Source organism: Calypte anna, chromosome 8 (genome assembly GCF_003957555.1).
Source record: "Calypte anna isolate BGI_N300 chromosome 8, bCalAnn1_v1.p, whole genome shotgun sequence".
In the NCBI taxonomy this organism is placed as follows: Eukaryota; Metazoa; Chordata; class Aves; order Apodiformes; family Trochilidae; genus Calypte; species Calypte anna.
The window spans coordinates 18,945,340-18,964,344 of NC_044254.1; the positions used below are offsets into that span (position 1 = coordinate 18,945,340).

Below are 19,005 nucleotides of genomic sequence, written 5' to 3' on the forward strand. Positions count from 1 at the left end.
TTTTAAATTTAGTTTATTCTTACTAGCAGGGAAAGCAGCATTCAAAACCATTTCAAAATGTACACTTTATAAACAATACTAATTATGATTATGATTTCAGTAAAGTAGACTTGCATTATATTGTCATTGCTTTGGTTACTTGTGTTTACAAGGATGGTGGACTTTCGAAATTCTTAAGCCACGTCTGGTTATTAACAGATTCTTTATATACTTTCTGACTAAGGTGTATAAACCTTAGGCTCTAACAAAACTTCAGAGTTACAAGCAGACAGCTATTTCCCATTTAAATCCCAAAAAATTATAGCTCTCTCTCTGATACAGGAAGGACAGTACATGGGAATGCTTTTTGGGAGAAGGTCCAAAGAGATGCAGAGAAATTCAAAAGGCTACTCACAATCACCTGCACATTTCCCTCTTAATCATTCTTTTCTCTCTTCCCCTCTCTATTTCTTTCTTCCTTTCTCAACTGTTTCTGATTCAAATATTTGTTGGTGGAATCTTACAGCAACCAGACACCATAATTCTTTATTTTGGAGGGGAAATCTTTATGTCCAATTTCCAATCCAAGGGGCTTTTGAGAGCTCCATGAGTCCATAGAAATGCTCCTGATGTAAAGGGATATATTTGTTTAAGACAGATATTTTCAGGTTGTTATCCATTTTCCAATATTTTGGTTTTTAAGAGAAATCCTTTTGGATGATCAGACAGAAAATTGACTTCTAGATTACCTGGAAGCATTTATAATCTCATGTGCAACTCTACTGCACTTTCTTCAAGAGCTCTTTACAAATAATCTGAAAATTGCTCACTTAAATATACACTGATTTCAGTGAAAAAGTGCATTTCTGTCTTTCTGTGATGAATCTAAAGGTGTTATTTTCTTCATGTCATGTTATGAGACCAGACAAACCACCCCAGACAGGTTCCTTTGACCTTGCTGTGGAACATGCCATGTACTCTGTTACTTCTCTTCCTATTGATGCTGAATCCAAGGAGGCACCTTAACTGTTCCATGTAATTTCATTCATCGACTTAGGAAAATGCTGTCAAAATACAGATACTTCTGAGCAGTGTGATCAGGGGAGAAAAGTATGTTTAAGCTAAGCAACACGAGTGAAAAAAACTTCACATTCTGGTGTTGGAGACATACTTTGAGGAGGAAAAAAAAAAGTACAGAATGGAGCATGGTGCCAAGTTCAGCAACTTGAATGGTAGAAATAGGCCAACACCAGCATTTGGAATTTCTGTTTTATTACACATAGAAGTATACTTTTTTTTTTTTTTTAATAATCAGTTGGCGTTTCACACAACTCATGACACATATTCATAATTTTTAATATTAATCAAATGAGTACAACAAAGGAGCAAAATATTAAAATGTCGGCTTGAGTAAAATCTATGAAATTACACTCCTTTTCAAATACATTGGTTGGGCTTGTATTTGCAACAAATGTTGAAACATTTCTAATCGATGTTTGTTTTAATATGGTAGATTTTAACAACGTGCTTCTCAAGTATCTGAATATACAGAATTACTCTGTCATTACTTGCTCTGTATTACTTGACACAGGATAGATTCTTTTGGTGGCAAAGCATATTCAAGTGTAGTTTAAAGGTCCAAGCAAACTATGAAACATCATTTTAGTTTACAGAAATTCAGATATTAGAGATCATTATTATTTATTACCTCTATCACAGAAAAAAAGTCACTGCAAGTTCCCTTAAGCTGAGCTCCTATCTAAAGTTCAAGGTTCCATATCCTGAGTCACAGTTTTGCATTATACATAGATGGCCACAACTGCTTAAATTTCCTCTTAAATAGACACCTGACTTCCTACAAGGAAGGAAGACAAAAATGCTTTTAATTATAAAACACTGCTTTTGACCCTCTGCCATGATTAACAATTCTCATCATACATCCTTATTTAAAAATATATTTTGAAATGCTACATATGAGTGGAGCGTGGTATTAGTTTATTTACCACCACCATATAAAGTAGTAACAGTTTTAGAAAAAAGTTTTAAATTAATTGATGAAGCTAGCATAGCTTTCTTAATATAAATAAGTGCTCTCAAACACCTTCATGATGTTTAAAGACTTTAAAACAAAATAAAGTAAAAAATGCATACAGTAAGTCATTCCTGCCCAAACGGTGCCCACATTTTCTGCATCACTCTATTACACCATACTACAAAACAACTGCTTACACTCACACAAATGTAACTTCAGGGCAGTGTCAAGACGTTCAGTTTTGTGAGTGTGATTACCTTATTGCACGTGTCATGTGAATCAGAGGCTGCATTCACCACAGTCAAACCACCTAGAACTAGACACTCAATGATTTGGAGACTGTAAATGAGCATTTCATACTATAAGCCTTTAAAAGAAACAGGTCCAGCAGCTTTACTTACAAGTTATCTGTGCAAAAGTACAGTATTTCATAAATAAGCTTTACCCAAATATTACAGAAAAAAGCTTTGGGATACATTAAGTATAAATACAGTGACAGCTGAGCTGCAAATTTAATTTAGGTATATACAGTAGTATGCTTACCAGTTCTTTTCTCAGATGTACATTTAACCTCCCTGAGTCCTTTTCCATGCTTAGTGTCAATACATTTTCAGATGCTTGCTCAGTAACAGCACTGATAGCTTTGGGATTAGAGGGAAAGGTGGGAAGGAGCACATCAAAGTGCACTCCGTTTCATTTGTCATGGATTGGAACCCTACTGCACTTTTGCTTCTAAGAGCCCACTGGTCATGACGTGCCCGTGACCACTCACACAAGCACCAACGTGTCTGAGGGAATCTGCTCCAAGATAGGCCATTAAAAGTTCAGTGTGTCTGATTAATAATTGCATAAGATCTTCAGCCAAACTCTCCATAGTTGAGTATCTCACCTTCTCAAAATCAAAAATGTCTTTGAGGAAGAAAAGCACTTGATCCTAGTGGGGAAAAAGAAAAATCTATATTCACTTACAAGAAGGTAAAAAGAAAAAAAGTATGTAATGCAACCTATTTCTTTTACACATTTTCTAAAAACACTCATATATGTATTCTTTTGGTGCTAAGATAGAATTGCATGAAAACAGACTTTCCATAACAGTTCCAGGTTTAAAAAATTGATATGAAAATATTTCTTTTCATAGTTCCTTACCATTAGTCTTAATCTTAGGAAAGTGCAAATGTATACCTACGAATAAGATCCTCATTTATTTTAATCTGGATTTTTTCTTATTTTTTTATATTAAGGTAAATAGTAATTTAAAAGAAAAATTGCAAACCTTGAAGAAGCAGCATAGGTCATAAAGGGAATTTCTAGGGCCCAAAAAGCCCCATGCCAAAACAGGGCTGATATGTTCACATACAGCATAGAAATGTGCAAAAAATCCATCAGGTACCTAGTGATGTAAAAATTGTAGAAAGAAGTTAAGACAATAAATTTAGTATAAATCTCTATTATACAAAACTAAGTCTTCAGAAAAGCCTAAGACACCCACTGTTTCAGGGCTGTGGTAACGTGAACTCCTTGAAGTTATAGTGCAACTGTACCAAACAAGTATGAAGACTTTTTTAGAAAAAGTTTCCTCTTCTGCAGTACTTCATACTTTAAATATTTTAAGATTAATAGGCATAAGCCCCAAAAGATCATGAACAATCTGACAGGTCAGATAATTTTATTCAATCAATCCTGTTTGAACCCCTATGCATTATATATAACTGAAACTTAGAAAAAAGCAATCAAACTGCATAGTTTTGAATGGAAAAAAAATACACCTTACAATAACCCATCTTGTCTAAATCTTTCAGTCTAAAGAAAAATGTAAAATACTTGTGAATGTCCATCCTGTTGTTACTTCTACGACATACAGGCACTCGTAAGTTACAATACAGTATAGATTTAAATACACATGAGCATACAGCTTAATCAATATACTCATAAACATAAACTTACAATTTTCCATCAGCAGGTAATTTATAAAACTATAAAAATAGAAATTAATCTTGATTTTAAAAATAAAATACAAAGACCTGTAAGTAAATTTAAGTTCATCAGACTCCTTGTGGCACAGTTAGTCTCTGTTACAAAGACTTCCATGCTGTTTAACTTTATTCACTTCTGAATCACTGCAGCAGCACTGATAAAATTTGTCTCAGGAAGTAAAGTTGCTTACACATTTACAGACTTAGAAATATTAAGACTTCAGTACATAAAGGATCTACAGAGAAAGGTAGCTGTGCATTCAAACAGAGGTGAAAATAATAGGTTACTAAAACATCTATTCTGGAGATACAATCCCTTATATAAAACTAGTGTGGAAAAGATCTATTTATATAAAATTACCAACCATATTGACACAGGGATGCAACATCTCAAGTCTCAAGACACAATGGTAGCTGAAGACCTTTTACAGAATTCCAACTGCCACTGGAAGCAACTTTTTTTTACAATGAAATGTCTTTAGCAGTTAGAAGCCAAACAAATGGCTATTCTTAGAATCAGAGAAAGGTGTAAGTGCCAGTCCCTTGAGCAGAGATTGCTCACCTGTGGTACAGAAAAACACTTCTAATGGCTGTGGACATCCTGCAGCCAGCCTCAACTCCAATTTTGGACTGGCTGTTACAGAGATGGGGCATTTGACTCCTGAGCCCAATAAAAGCCTCCAAAGGAGGAAGTAAGAAGCAGCTGTCACAGAGGTGTTCTGCTCTGAAATCTGCAGAGCTCATTCTCTGAGAGGTCATGGGGCTGAAATAGGCTGCAACAGAGTTCCTGCCACTGGTGAGAAGATGGGACTTCAGGGAGATGAAGGGACAGAACTGAATTTTATTTAGCTGTGGAGATGAAGCTGAGAATCCCAGTGTAAACTGTTGATACACAAGATTAATGAACTTGGTCTGCAAAAATTCAAGGCACATGTGTGGGGTGTAAGTCAGATAAATTACTGTCACCACTGCTGACTGAACCTAAACTAGGTTGAAAATCTTGCAGCTAAAAAACTGCTATCAGGACCCCATGAACTAAACTTACACAACTGGCAGCCTCTTGTCTAACATGTCTGCAGGGTTAAGGGTTGATCTGTAACTATTTTGCCAAAGTTATAGGACAGAACTTCAAATTCTTAGGAGCCAGTCACATAATTTGCAAGGCATCTTACCTTCATTTGCTGTCTTTTCTGCTTCAGTACTGACCAACAGCTTGAAGCCACAGCCTAAATGTAAAAAACAAAACAAAAAAACCAACCAGCAAACAAAACCAGACAACCAAACTGAATATCTTGCATAAGTTCACTTTAAGAAAAATTATCCTACATCTGAAAAGAAGGAACCTGCAGAATACTGCATTAAACTGTATTTCTACATTTTGGAGATGTGTATTTTCTTCAATCTTGTGACAACACAAAATTTACAACTATAAAATATCAGCTGATACACATAACTAATTTTCTACCTAGTAAATATTTGTTATTTTCAGCCTTTATTTTGCAACATTGCTTTTTATTTTAATTCAAATGTAATATGGCATCCTTGACTGATTTTATAGTGTCAAAAGTTACCAGCACTCCCTGGGTTTTACTGAGAACCAGTCTCTTATATACCAAAGACGTGCTCAGACATAAGTGACTATTTTAGATATTAGCAGCATGTGAACACACCGAAAAATCCTTTTCTACTTTAGCAAAAACATTCTTGCAATAGTTTCAGATCCAGCAAAGGAGTTTTCTCCAAATATGGACCTGTGAAATACAATATACTGATATCAGACAAGACTTTCTCCCTTCATAGCTTGTAAACTATTCTCATCTGATTCTCCATCAGTACTGCAAGATAATTTACTATTCACAAACACAGTCATCACATATCTGTAAAATAATAACATGCTGTTATCTTTTTTTTTTTTTTTCCTTTTTTGGAGGGGGAATATCTCAATTGAAAGCCAAAAAATAAAAGGGAAAGCTAGCAGTTTATAGATATCAATAGATTAAATGCCAACAGTATCTTCTCCCAGCTGATTAGAGCAGCAAGCCTCTATGTCTGTAACAGAGGGATGAGATCTATTTGACAAATAAATAGGTACATCTGAAAAAGCATGAAATGTTATCAATATCTGCATGCCTGTATTGTAATAATTTTCTTTTGTTTGCCTGCAGCTTTGTGCCTTATTCATAAATTTCTGGTATACAAATCAAACCCTGTATCTAATGTCTAAGATGGGATTAATAGAAACTTCCCTTCTAACATCCCACTTCTTCAAAGCAAAGGATTCCACTTCTCCTTCATTTTTGCAGGACAAGGTAAAGTATTTTCTCCAAAATATTAAATAATTCTATATATTTTGGGCCCAGACTTGTAGCATTTAAACTTTTATTATGAAAAACCTGATAATACAACCTGTTCATTTTTTTCCCAAGAAATCTTTCAGGTACACATTCAGTTATATTGGAAGATGAATCGGACTTTAAAGCAAAGGTTATTGTAGTAGCTAAATATGTAATGTTATTGTCAAGACAATATACCCAGTATTCATACTGCAGTTGTTTGATTTATTTTCATTTTTACATAGTGCTTTAAGAATATAAAGCACGAATTGTTGGAAAAACAGCTTTGGCATATGCAGAAATTTTATATTAGCATCTTCACACCACTGTCATACTGATCATACCATCTCCTTATTGAAACATATTTCACAATAACAGCTATGAAAGTTACACATAAATACTTACTGTTTCTTTAAAAGATGAATTTAGCCAACGGTTATTTACTACATTCTGTATAGATATTGGTGGATTTTCTAAATCTTCAAATGAATCCATTAAAATGAAGTCCAGAACAACATCATAAAAATTCAGGTTTTTCACCTATATGAAATCAGAACAAGACCTCAGTAGCCCAGTTTCTCTTTCAGCAATGGAATTCAGCATGCACCACATTCTAATTCTGTATTAACATCCAAATTCTTAATTGCTTTTAAAAGAATACTAAAGATACTTATTAAAGGAGAAGTTAAAAAAATATTACATGCTTTCTGGTACTAAAACTTCAAGGGTGGATTGCCATTTCTCTAAATCAGCAGTTGCAAACAAAAGAGTTGCCTTTCCTACAATTCTGAATTGTGAAAACTTATTTTAGATTCTCCTATTTGCATAACTGAGGGTAAAAGCGTTTTTCAGAAATTCAGACTCACTCCTCTAGCAGCAAGTTCCATTTCAGTATTATCCCAGTGATCTGTTTGTTCCAAAAAATGTATCATTTCATCAAAGACATCTTCAAATTTCTTTGGGTTCTGTAAAGTAAAAGCAATATGCATCAAGCAAACTTAACAAGAGATGGTATTTTTACACTGGAAAGCAAATTCCAGAAGAAGTTACATTAACAAAATGTTAGTTATACTTTTACCTTTCGTGCTCTCACAATTAAGCAGACAAAATTTTTCTTCCACTTCAGCAAGAAATACTCTGTTTGCTGTTTCTGACAGAATTATCTAGAAAAGGTTTCAGAAAATATATAAAAACATATTAATGCACAGATTATACTAAGTGACCTAAAACACCTCTCTCAACTTTCATATAATTATAAGTAGGCAAGTCCTTAATAACCCTTTGGTGCATAGGTGCCAAAGCTAATCACAAAACTAGGACTCCTCTGCAAGTATGTCCCATTTAAGAATTAAAGAAATGTAAAAGCAAGGAAAAAAAATATTTAATTACAGAATGTTATATCAATGCTTGTACAGGTAGTGCACTGACAGCCACTTTAGGTTTGACAAGACAGACAAATCATTCTTTTTTACCTGAAAAGCTTGTCGAATACAATGAAGCTTAGCAAGGAAGTCACTGTCTCCTAGACATTCAAACATTTCAGTCCTATATAAAATAGAAAAGTTTTTGAAGACCACTAAAAAGCAGCACAAGAAAATTCAACTAATGCCTAGAAAAAATACCGAGTTCAAGTAACTTCTCAAAAATTCTTTCTATACAGAATATTTAACATTAATTCTTGCTTTTCTTGAAATAATTAAGTAGCCATAAAATACCTTAACACTCGGGAATAAATTTTGCCTTCTTCTGCTAGGTGCATAGCTTCTTCATACAATGGGCAATGGCAAAGGGAATCTAGACCGTATGTATTCCGAATCTCCCTGTTCTCTGTGAGCTGAAAAACATAAATAATTTCATTAAAAAGAGGTTGCTATCATATTTTTTGTAAACATATGGGAAATAAAAAAGTTTTCCTGATATTCTAATGATTCTAATGAAAATGAATCCTTTTCAACATCTGCTTGAAACAAGAGGCAATACTCAACCTGTAAATAGCAACACCACACTATTAACAGCCTATTACTTTGTAACTTTAAAAATCCGAAAGCTACAATTTCAGATTTCAAGTTTGAAAAGTTTCACAAATAAAATTAAGTAATCTTATGTTTGTTTTCATTTGTCAAGTTTTAAATTAGTCAAGTTAAAACTAACAGGTCTTAAGCTGAAAAAAAAAAAAAAGAAAGAAAAAAGAAAAAAAATTGTCAGGACACAAAAGTACAGAATGATTGCATCGTGCAAATCTCTAGGAAGCTGGAAATAGTAACATCCTCCCACCCCTGTTTTTGTTTTGCTGGTAAGTATGTCTGCTAGTTAGCAAAGTATATTGTATGTAACATTGAAACAGGAGCATCCAGCATTTTACTACTGGCTCCCAAGGTTTTCATTATTGCCAGTTTTAAATTCTGTGGTTAACATACAAATCAGTGTGAAACTCATAGACATTTTTAGAGCAAGAAAAAACAACAGGTTAAGAAGCCAAAGCACATAAGTAATCCAGAGAACTCCTCTCTACAAAAGATCATATTTAATCCACTAAACAATGGCTAGCTACAATTTGCATTACAAACATTACATCATAGTAATAATGATCCAAACCAAAACCAAAACAAAACACCAAACCAAACCAAAACCAAAACAAACCCCCCCAAAACCAGAGGGCTTACACATCGTTCAGTTTAGTTAATGACCAGAAAATGATTAATGAATTCTAACTCCTTCTTTTAATTTTTTTTTCCTTCCCCTCCAATTTATTCTGCTGGGGAGGAAACAAACCTGTGCTTCTAGGCTATTTAGACAGAGCCTAGAAATATATTTAAAAAACAATTTTCAACATTTTTCAAACATTTTTCACAGTAATTGAACGTATACAAAATATTGCCCAGTGTCATAGAAAGATGGGAAAAAAATTTGGCTTAGACTATTAATTTTAAAATTTTAAAAATAAATATATGCTGAAAGTTTTTCTATCATGGAACATAGGCAAGTGCTTGGATAAGACTTCATAAAGACATTGAGATGTAGGCTGCCAATGTGTTTCTTCAGATTATTTTGCTGAGCCAATCACAGCAACAACACTTCTTTTAGGTAGGCTTGCTGCTATAATGTAATATAAGCATGAGGCCAACTAACATATTTTTAACCATGTAAACATTAAGCACTATGAAAAATAAGTGAGAGATTTCAGTACAGAGCTTGGTGTTCTGGCAAGGGTCACACACCATTGTTTACGCCATGGTATGTGCTGGAATAGTACCAGGATGCTTCACCAATCACTCATAACAGTGCCCTTTCAGTATGAGCAAAATACAGACAATTCTCCTCTCATAAATTGTCAGTTTCATTTTAACCTGATTCATTAGGAAAAAAAAAAAAATTACAATTAAATTCATATTCCTCTGTAAAGATTTCTACAGCGTTTCCTTGAATTAAACTTAAGTGACAAGATCATAGCTAGGGAATAAATGAATGAATAAAAGTTTTAAGGTCAACAAAATGTTTTACTTAAATGTGCACTTTCAGAATTCATCTTGCTTGGAAGTATTTCAATTTTAAAAATATGGATTTCTTTATCAGTTGTTTGCTTGAAGGAGGAGAGTACAGTAAGGTGACTTCCTAAAAAAGGTTTATAGCTATTAAGACCCAAGATTTTATTCCAATTTAACAATATTAATCATACCACCAAGTTTTGTTTAGGATTCACTAATTCAAAAAGCCCACCTAAAAATTTATGATCCTATTAAACAAAGAAAGCCACAAAGCTTTTAAGACAAAATATACGTGAAAATTTATAGGAACGAATAATGTAACCAACTGGAGGAAACAACTGGAGGAATATACTGATTCCCTTCAGATATAAGAAAATCAATATATACACAGACACAAATACATACATGTATACACACATATATACAGTGTAATAATTAGAAGGGGTATAAACAAGAAATAATGAAAAATCTTTACTTCAGAATTTCTTCTTCTACATTTTGGTTAAGAAAGCATTAACTGTAGAACAATACATATCTATTTTCCAAAATAAAGACCAAAACAGAACATCCATAAGCATACTAATTTACTTCTTACCTGATCCAGCTATTATTGAAGCCGTAAAACATTCCATTTACTTTATTTCATTTGCAAAGCATGAGAACAAATAGGTTGTGAACACACACATGCACTTTGTAAACAGCTGCCCCCTCCTCTCTTGGAGGTTATCATTTCTGTGGTAAAAGGGATTATATTAGTTGTCTTTAGTGAACTTCAGGCAAATCATCTTCTTCAGATATTTAGGCAAACTGACTGTGACCGAAGGAGGAATTGTGTGATTTCTACAGTTAAATCCAAGTATTCTCCATTTGCTGCCAGCAAGCCTGAGTTGATAACACCTTTAGTACATGAAGATGCCTGATCATAGCTTTTGTGGTTCTGGATTAGTAGAGAATCTGCTACCTGGGAACTGGTAAAGTGAGGCCTCTGATTTTATTTTATTTATTTATTTATTTGTTTATTTTAAAAGCTAAATACAATTTTCTCTCATGCTAGCAGATGAAATAAAATAGTTCTGTTAGTGTTGTAATGTGTATTTTTGAGCTCAAATTAATAAAGCAATTAAAGTCAATTTCTAAGCAGGACACAGAGGTTTAACTATTCTGCTGAATAGATGGTTTGGATTACAGATTAAAGGTAGTCCCAAGAAATAACTTTTGGAAAGGTAGTTACTAGCACTTCAGGTGCAAGTTCTTGAATGAAAAGCTTCCGTTAGCAGAATGAAAGACCTCAGGGATTAATTCTTCCTTGTCTTACTCCACATTTCTAAGACTGTAAATGTAAGGCACTTCCATCCCCCACTACAGTTGTTAGAATAGGGAATTCCTTACCATTTGCTACCCAGGGCGTGCTAGTCTGCAGAACTGCTGTACTACATTGGTTTTTGAGGTAAAGCAACAAACCACATCAAACTAGACAGATGACACTAAAATGGAGGAAGTGATTAGAATGAGAATAATAAGGCCTGAGAAGATCAGGGGAGTGATGATGGTCACACTTCTGAAGGCAGCCAGAACACAGGAGGGCAAGTCTCAGACTTCAGTGATGAAACATGAAAAAAACCAAACCAAACACCTCGGTTATAAATGATACAGGAATACACTTTACTATTACTTCCCAACATGATTCCCTCTGGTATTCCCTATACCAGGAAAGAAATAAAACATCTACCTGGAAACGAGGAAAAAGGTAGCACTACCTTTCAGTGACAGGGCTCTTTCTGAGCACTTCCTGAATAAAACTGCATTTCACTCACTTGAAGGTTTTGGTGCCATATAAAAACTACAGGGTTAGAGAAACTGGTGTCCTTTCCCTGTTATTGAAGCCTGCTTCTTTGTGCACCATTTTGTTTTAATAGACTTAAATTGATAAAAAAACAACCTTAGTTAAAGGCATAACGATAAAAAAAGCGCAGCTAATGCTTTATTCATAAGTCTGAAAAAAATGTTTTGGGCTGAGTTAGCATTTTATTAGAGAAAGCAAAGTTTATCTGATAATAGAACTCGTCAAGGTATGAAAATAAGCCACGATAAATGCATGTGCACTGACAACTGAGGTGCAGCAACAAAGCTCACCATTAGGGAGACTGGGAAAGAGCTTCCACTGGAAAGATGGAAAAGAAGCCAGGAAAGAGGGAGTGGGGACCTTTGTCTGGCACATTCACTGCTGTGTTCTTGCCAAAGGTGGTAGCTATTTTGATCACACAGTAGGTGAGATAGCAAGAATATGAAAAGGATATTAACCCTCATAAACAGAGGTTGATGGCGGACGGTCTCAAACGGGGAAGAAAACACTATTCTTTACCACAATATACAGTAGCAGTAATATAAGGCAAAGGGTTGTGCTTACCATCCCTTTTGCAGTGCTCCTAAAAGCCTGTTTGTATTTAGGAAGGTAAGCCTGTGTGGGCCTGGGGATGGCAACTGCCTGTCTAAATCATCTTGAAAAGGATTTGGGCACCTGTGCATTGCAGGTGTGCAGACTGGCACAATTCTGGATAAGAAGTCATAAAGTGCATGATCCTCAGCATCCTCTTTATTATAAGCAAAAGCAAGACCAAGTTTTGGCACATCCTCCTGCTATCCTGTAGAGCTCATCAAAAGGGCATGTGATGTTAAACCCTGCCAACTGTCCCAGTTTTGTGCAGTGCTTTTCTCAAAGGCCATCTTCTTACGTTTTGTTCTAATACAGCACAACGTTCTTGTTGCCTCCTAAGCAGTATCCCCATCAATTTCCACCAAAATATCTGTCCTGTTTTAGAATTCCCCACACCTTTGTTATGTTTTGTGAGGGCAGTGAAAGAAATTTGAGGACTGTGGGTCAGCAATGAAACAAAGAAACGATTTCCAGATTCTAAAACCAGTTACTCAAAATACTCAGTCCTGCTCCTTGAAAGGGGTTTCAGTGTAGAGGAAAAATGAGTACCTGGCAACATAGCTTGTGGCAAGGTATGACCACAAAAAAAGCTGCTACCTTGAAATGTTCCAGAAAGGGAAATTACTGATGATGCCAGTAGGGCAATATCACACAACAGTATACACACTTATGTGAATTTCAGATTTAAAAACTTTGCTAAACATTTCTACTGGCACACAAAGTTTAGGATAGTTACTAAACTTGTAATTGCAATCAGGAAGCACAGGAGGAAAGAAAACCTGCTTATTTGCTGATTAGCTGAGACAAACCCAAAGCTAAAGAAGCCTCAAAATTCGTAGCCTGTGAACCATTCCACTTGTTTGCAAGTGCAGGAATAACAAAATCAAATAAGCAGATAAGCAAATAGCAGCTACCTGACATTATTGTGTCCAGAATAAAGAAAATCTGTTGTATCAAGTCTAATCCAGTCACATCAAAGTGATCACTGTTCTCTACTAATAGCTGATACATACTAAGCAGTAGTCATTACTCCTTCTGTAAGCCATAGTTATTTGCAGTACAATACACAAGAGGATGGACAAACTTCACACCAAGGTAACATTATATTCATAACAGAAGACCAATTCCCAGCTTTATTTTACCCACATCACACAATGGTGCCCCAGTAACTACTACCCTGCAGTTTAAGCCTAGTGTCTCATCCAGAATTTTGATGGTGTTCTGGTTTGAACTTGAAGTTGCTTATGGCTTTATCAATCTTCAGAACTCCTCCTAACAGCTGAGAATTCTAATAGATGCTTCAATAAAATTTGATAAAGGAGATCAGAGTTTATTTTATTGGAAAAGGCTAGAACAGATGGAAAGGAAAAATATCCATAACTGTGTAATGGATGAGTTGACAGAAGTAGCTTCAAGGTATCAAATTATGGAGAATATTTTGAAGATAAAGACAATTCTGTTGTTGATTTTGACTCAAACATTTCTTTAACAAATATCAGAACAATTTAGCTTCAAGTTAGGATGGTTAGTCCACTAAGGTGATACACTTTATTGTGCATGTAATTTTTTACTTCTTGGGGGCATTTTGTTTTATTAATCAATTTTTTAAGCAAAGCAACAAAAATTAGCATAATGGATTGTTCTAATCTCCACATACATAAAAAACACTGGGAAAGTTCATAGAAAAAAAGAAGAAAAAATGACACAAAATGTACAGTACAAACTACAATGGTTTATGGCTCCTCTCCTCTTGAAAGCTGATACATTTGAAGTTTGAATTGTGGTTTTGTTCATATTACAGGAAGAGAAACCAGTCTCTGCAGATGCAATCTTAGTCAGGAAAGTCGGACATCCCATCACAACTTAATGTAAATTACCAAATCAAGCTAATTGTGTCATGGTAAGATAAACTATCCAATACACAGTCAAAAGATAATTGCAAGGAGCATGTATGCAATTCTCTCACTTTTTCCAGTTGTCTGAGCTTAGCAGCTTAGTCATAGTGCACACATGACAGCAATATCTAACACAGAACACATCCACTGAAACCAACTGCCTTTCCTGTAATTTGGAGAAAAGTGTTCTCTAAGATCACTTCAGCTCCAGGGACAGTATAAAAGGAGATATTCCATAGTCAAACAAGTGTGTCACTGAATATAAAATTATTTCTAATACTTCAAGGGAGCTGTAGCAGATTTCATCTAGACAATGCCTCGTTATCCAAAGATTATGTCTTTATGTATCCTTTCTGGTCTTACTCAAGAAGATTAGGTAAAGTTATATGAAGTATGTTAAGTTGTGCATGGAACATACCTAAGCAATGTGCTGTCAATTTCTAATAATTTCCTCTCAAAAGAACAAACTCCAAAGCCAGACAAAACCTCTTTCACATCTTAATAATATGGTAAAGGAATTGAACAAAGAAAAAAAAAAAAAAAAAAAAAAAAAAAAAAAAAAAAATAAAGAAGAAAAATGAATTCCAAAATCTACTTTTTCCTCAAAAAAAAGCAACTCCTTTTTAGAGGAAGGGGGAAATATTCTGCCAGTGTGAAAAAAAAAAAAAAAGAGACAACAAAAACTGCAAAACAAAAATAAAAGCGAACTGATCTTAGCTTCATTACTTGAACTGATAGGAAACTGGTTACAACCAAGTGAGGAAATCTGCTTTTTTTTCCCAGAGGAGAAACACACTTTGCTTACAATAGAGCCAAAAGAAAAGTTCAAATGGACCAATGAATCTTTAAAGAAGCAATCTATAAAGGTCTTACCTCAGCTGTGGAGACAAAGGAGTCTGTGTTGATGCAATGCTTAATGTATCTCGTAGGCAGAAATCATCCGTATTATCCTTTACAGTAACGTCTGTATTTTTATCTTCAAAATAAGAAAACCATACAGCCTTGATTATTAGACTACCAGAAAATTCCATTTAAGTCTTGAAAGTGTGTTTCATGTATACTTCAACATAGCACTTCATTTGGAAGGCAAAACATTATACTAGTGTGAGAACAAATTCTCCTAAGACCCACTAACATTTGTAAGGTTTACTGTATTTTTCTGTCTAAAGTGGACTCAAAAATATGAACTGTGATTGAGAGATAGAAGAAAAAATATTTCCTCAGGAGTTTTGCCTCTTCTTCAATATACTTCCAAAGATCTCTTTATCTAAAGATGTTACTTTACTAAATTGATCTAAATCTGCCATTAATTTTTAAATTTTCATGTGTTATGTAAGAAAACCTCAATGGTTTAGTAACCAAGAAATATTGTTCTCAATAAAAGATATCAATAAAAAGCAGGTTTCAGCTTCACTTGAACTAATTTCGTTTCATGTCCTTTTTAACTTGCAGGTTCTTCAAGAGAGCAAGTCAAGCTTTTAATCTTGTCTGTATACAGACATACACATATATATATATATATATATTCCCTAAGAAGCTTTTCCATCAAAATAACACAATCAAAAACATTTCCTAAAGTACTAGAATTCTTAGTGCCTTTAAAATAACTAACACTTTATGCTTAAAGTAATCTGCAATACACTCACAATTTTCCTTTATTTTATTCTCAAATTTCAACTGTTGCACATATTATTAGCATCCATGGGTTTTTATCACCTTACAGAAACACTTTCACAGAAGGATTAAATTCTTAAGTCAGACTGTGGCTTGATGTACCCCATACTACATTCTCAGTAGAGCACAGACATTTATTTTGAGTTACTTTACCTTCAGACATTACACATGAGTTGCTAAGTCTGTTTTATTTCCAACAGTCAGCAGCAACCAGCTACCCAATGTCATCCAGATCTGTTGCTATGGCAGTATTTCATAAAAAACACTGTTACATAGCAAAGTGGCAAAATGCCAGTATACTGGAATGGTTTACTCATCAATTGAAAAGGTACAAATCCACACAGCTTAACTATTATTTCACTAGTTGTAATGGTTTCATTAGTTATGGACTTGGAGTGAGAGCTTAAAAACTGCACATAACAATAAATATCTGTCCTTGAGACTATTCACTGAGGGAAAAAATAGTAAAAGTTTGGACGAAGATTTTACTAGATGCAGTCAGGAAGATTCCAACTTGTAATCACAACAATATTCATATGGAAATCTCTTTACTTCTTCAGATCCTGCTTAATAGTTTGGGGTTTTTTCCTGACCTCTTAAAACCAGGAGGAAAAGTACAGCACCAGCCAAGTTGTTGAGAAACAATCACATGCTGGAATTTGAAGAGCTGGACCAGAAAGCCAAACTGTGGTTTGTAGAGATTGAGATTTGGTAAGAACAGACGGGTAACATGATGTTTCCTCCTTATTTCTAGATCATAATTCGCATTAATCTCCTTCTAATATTACACTAAATGCTTTTCTAATGCCACTTCTTCACATAAACAGTTGCTGAAACTGCCATAGTACTGTTTAACACAGAGTAATGCATGGATATACAGACTGCTTGTAGATTTTTCCACTGGCCCCTCCTTTTGGCTAAGTTGTTTTCCCTACTAAGTGTGCAATCAAACAGAAGTTTCTACATCTCACAGTTAGAAAACCCTTTAGCACTTGGTTCAAGTGCAACTGGAAGTTCAAGTCCTCCCAGTGTGAAGGCAACATGCAACACTTCATGAGCAATAAACAGCTACATTCCTAAGGAGCAATGCAAATTACAGAGTAAAGCTTGGGTCATACTGACAAAGATCTGACAAATGTCTTCAATGAAGATGTTAAAGTAAGGACCCAGTCCTTATGTACACAAAGTTCAGCTGTCAAATAGACTCATTTATCAGCTTATTCACAACCCAAGAATGTCTTCAGCACCATCACAGGGAAGTTCAACTACACCATGGACTGAAGCCTCAAATCCTTTGGATATTGTCTGATAATTACTGTGCTGTGCTTCTTTTATGTGAGTTTATAGCTCAGTGACCACAACCTATCCCCAGATTGAAACTGAACTATTTAACACTGGGCTTTGCAACAGATTACATAAAAATGGGAATAATATGAGTTAACTAAAATTTATTCAGCATAAATGTAAAAAATAATCAGTGTAAAGAAACAACCACAGAGTTTCCAGCCCCCCTCATAGAACCAGAGGTGGTTCTGTAGAGTTTGCACCAAACTGCCATAAATTATGAAATTCTGAATGTATCTATACCTGCTGAAATAAGTTATAATTCCAAAAGTTTAATATGTGTCTGAAACTCACCTAGCCAATATGTTTTTTAACATGTTGGTTGAATACGGAATATCTATGTCTACAAAAAAGGCATAAGATTTGCACATTATGAAAAAAATAAAAAAGGGGTGATAATGCTGAGTGAAACAGTATTTTCTGGGAAGTGATATGTTCATGCAAAGCAGAGCCTCCCCAGAGAAAACAAAACACTCTGTCAGTTATTTCTGATTTTCTGGCCACCATCACCCTCAGACCCTAAAATACCCTTAGCTGAGCTGGTGCTTATCAATACCCATGCTGTGCAGAGAGCACACTATGAAAATGTTAGGGTGAAAATTAAGTTACATACCATGCAGGACCAAGAGAACATTCTTAGACACAGAACATGGAAAAAAGAGACAGCAGTACGATGAGACTCCTGGAATGAACAGCTGCAAGAGAACCCACCACCAGTGCTGCAACTGCTCACACAGTCATCTCTAATCCCTAGTTCTGATACAGTGTAATACCTTCAGGAAAGAATAGTACCGTATGTGAGTTTAAACATATTTTACTATTTGAGAAGCCAGGAAGTTATTTTGGGTTCATTTATATTTGTAAGAGGATGAAGTAGATTACTGACAACAATAATTGCATCAATGCTCTTGGTTGTAGTTTCCATTAAAATGCATACATGGTTCTTAAGGTATTCAAATGCTAAGAGTTACGAATTATTTCTAAGGCTTGCAAAATTAATCCAGTTTAATGATATTTATCTTTGAAATTAATGCATGCTAAAATAAGACCACAACTACTTTCACATCTATTTAGAGTACTAATCTAGAATATTTATTTGTCTTTTACTTTGGTAGATTCTTGTGGTAGGGCAGACCATAAAACCAATCCCTCTCGTATCAAAATCTGACATTAGAGATGGAACTGCACATAATTAAATTCTTAGCATTCAGTGGAAGCTTTCTCTGTAGATAATGTTTTAAAATTCTGAAAACTGTTTTATATGTTATCTTCCCTCCAACCTTGAAGGAAACATGGCATGAGCTCGCAAGTGAGTTTGACACTTACGTGCAGCAGTTAAAAAAGGAAAGCACTTACCCACTGGCAAGAATCACTGGGAGTTAAGGATTTAGTTCTGAATGCCACTGTTAAAGCCATGGTTTCTATTCTCCCCAGCCCTCCCAGTTCAGTGGAACATCAGTGCATAATGCACCACCAGCAGGAAAGCAGGGTGAAGAAAAGAGACTTGACAGATACAAAGAGGAGAAAACCTTGCAAGGAATCCACTCATGACAACCAGGGAACCCCAAGAGCAACAGAGTCCCAGTATTCTGCCAGGCTACCACACAGACAGCCACCGTGTTCTGTGCTAGTCAGGCCCCTTGGATGTGTGGCTTCCTGACAGACAAAAGAATCTCAATTATCAAGTTCAGAGAACACAAAAGCATGAATTACTACCTTATTCAGTTTCAAGATAATGTGTCACAGTCTTTCAGCTAGTCAGAAGTGGCACAGTGGTTTGTCACCACTGCTGCTGAAGCATCCAAAAGCACTTTTATGTACATTTAGAGTCAAAACTCTGTGAATATTGAGTGAAT

General features: G+C 35.0%; 1 protein-coding gene across 1 annotated transcript in view; it reads right to left on the bottom strand.

Moving 5' to 3' along the window:
- Positions 1-462: 462 nt before the first annotated feature.
- The window catches only part of MIGA1 (mitoguardin 1), a 35,913-nt gene continuing 17,370 nt past the window's right edge, over positions 463-19,005 (bottom strand). Inside the window, 11 exon segments of the mRNA XM_030454894.1 lie at positions 463-2,945; positions 3,285-3,401; positions 5,157-5,210; positions 6,723-6,857; positions 7,184-7,282; positions 7,396-7,438; positions 7,440-7,480; positions 7,790-7,862; positions 8,033-8,151; positions 15,005-15,031; positions 15,034-15,107. Of these exon segments, the coding sequence (XP_030310754.1) occupies positions 2,727-2,945; positions 3,285-3,401; positions 5,157-5,210; positions 6,723-6,857; positions 7,184-7,282; positions 7,396-7,438; positions 7,440-7,480; positions 7,790-7,862; positions 8,033-8,151; positions 15,005-15,031; positions 15,034-15,107 (1,001 nt within the window). The 3' untranslated portion in view covers positions 463-2,726.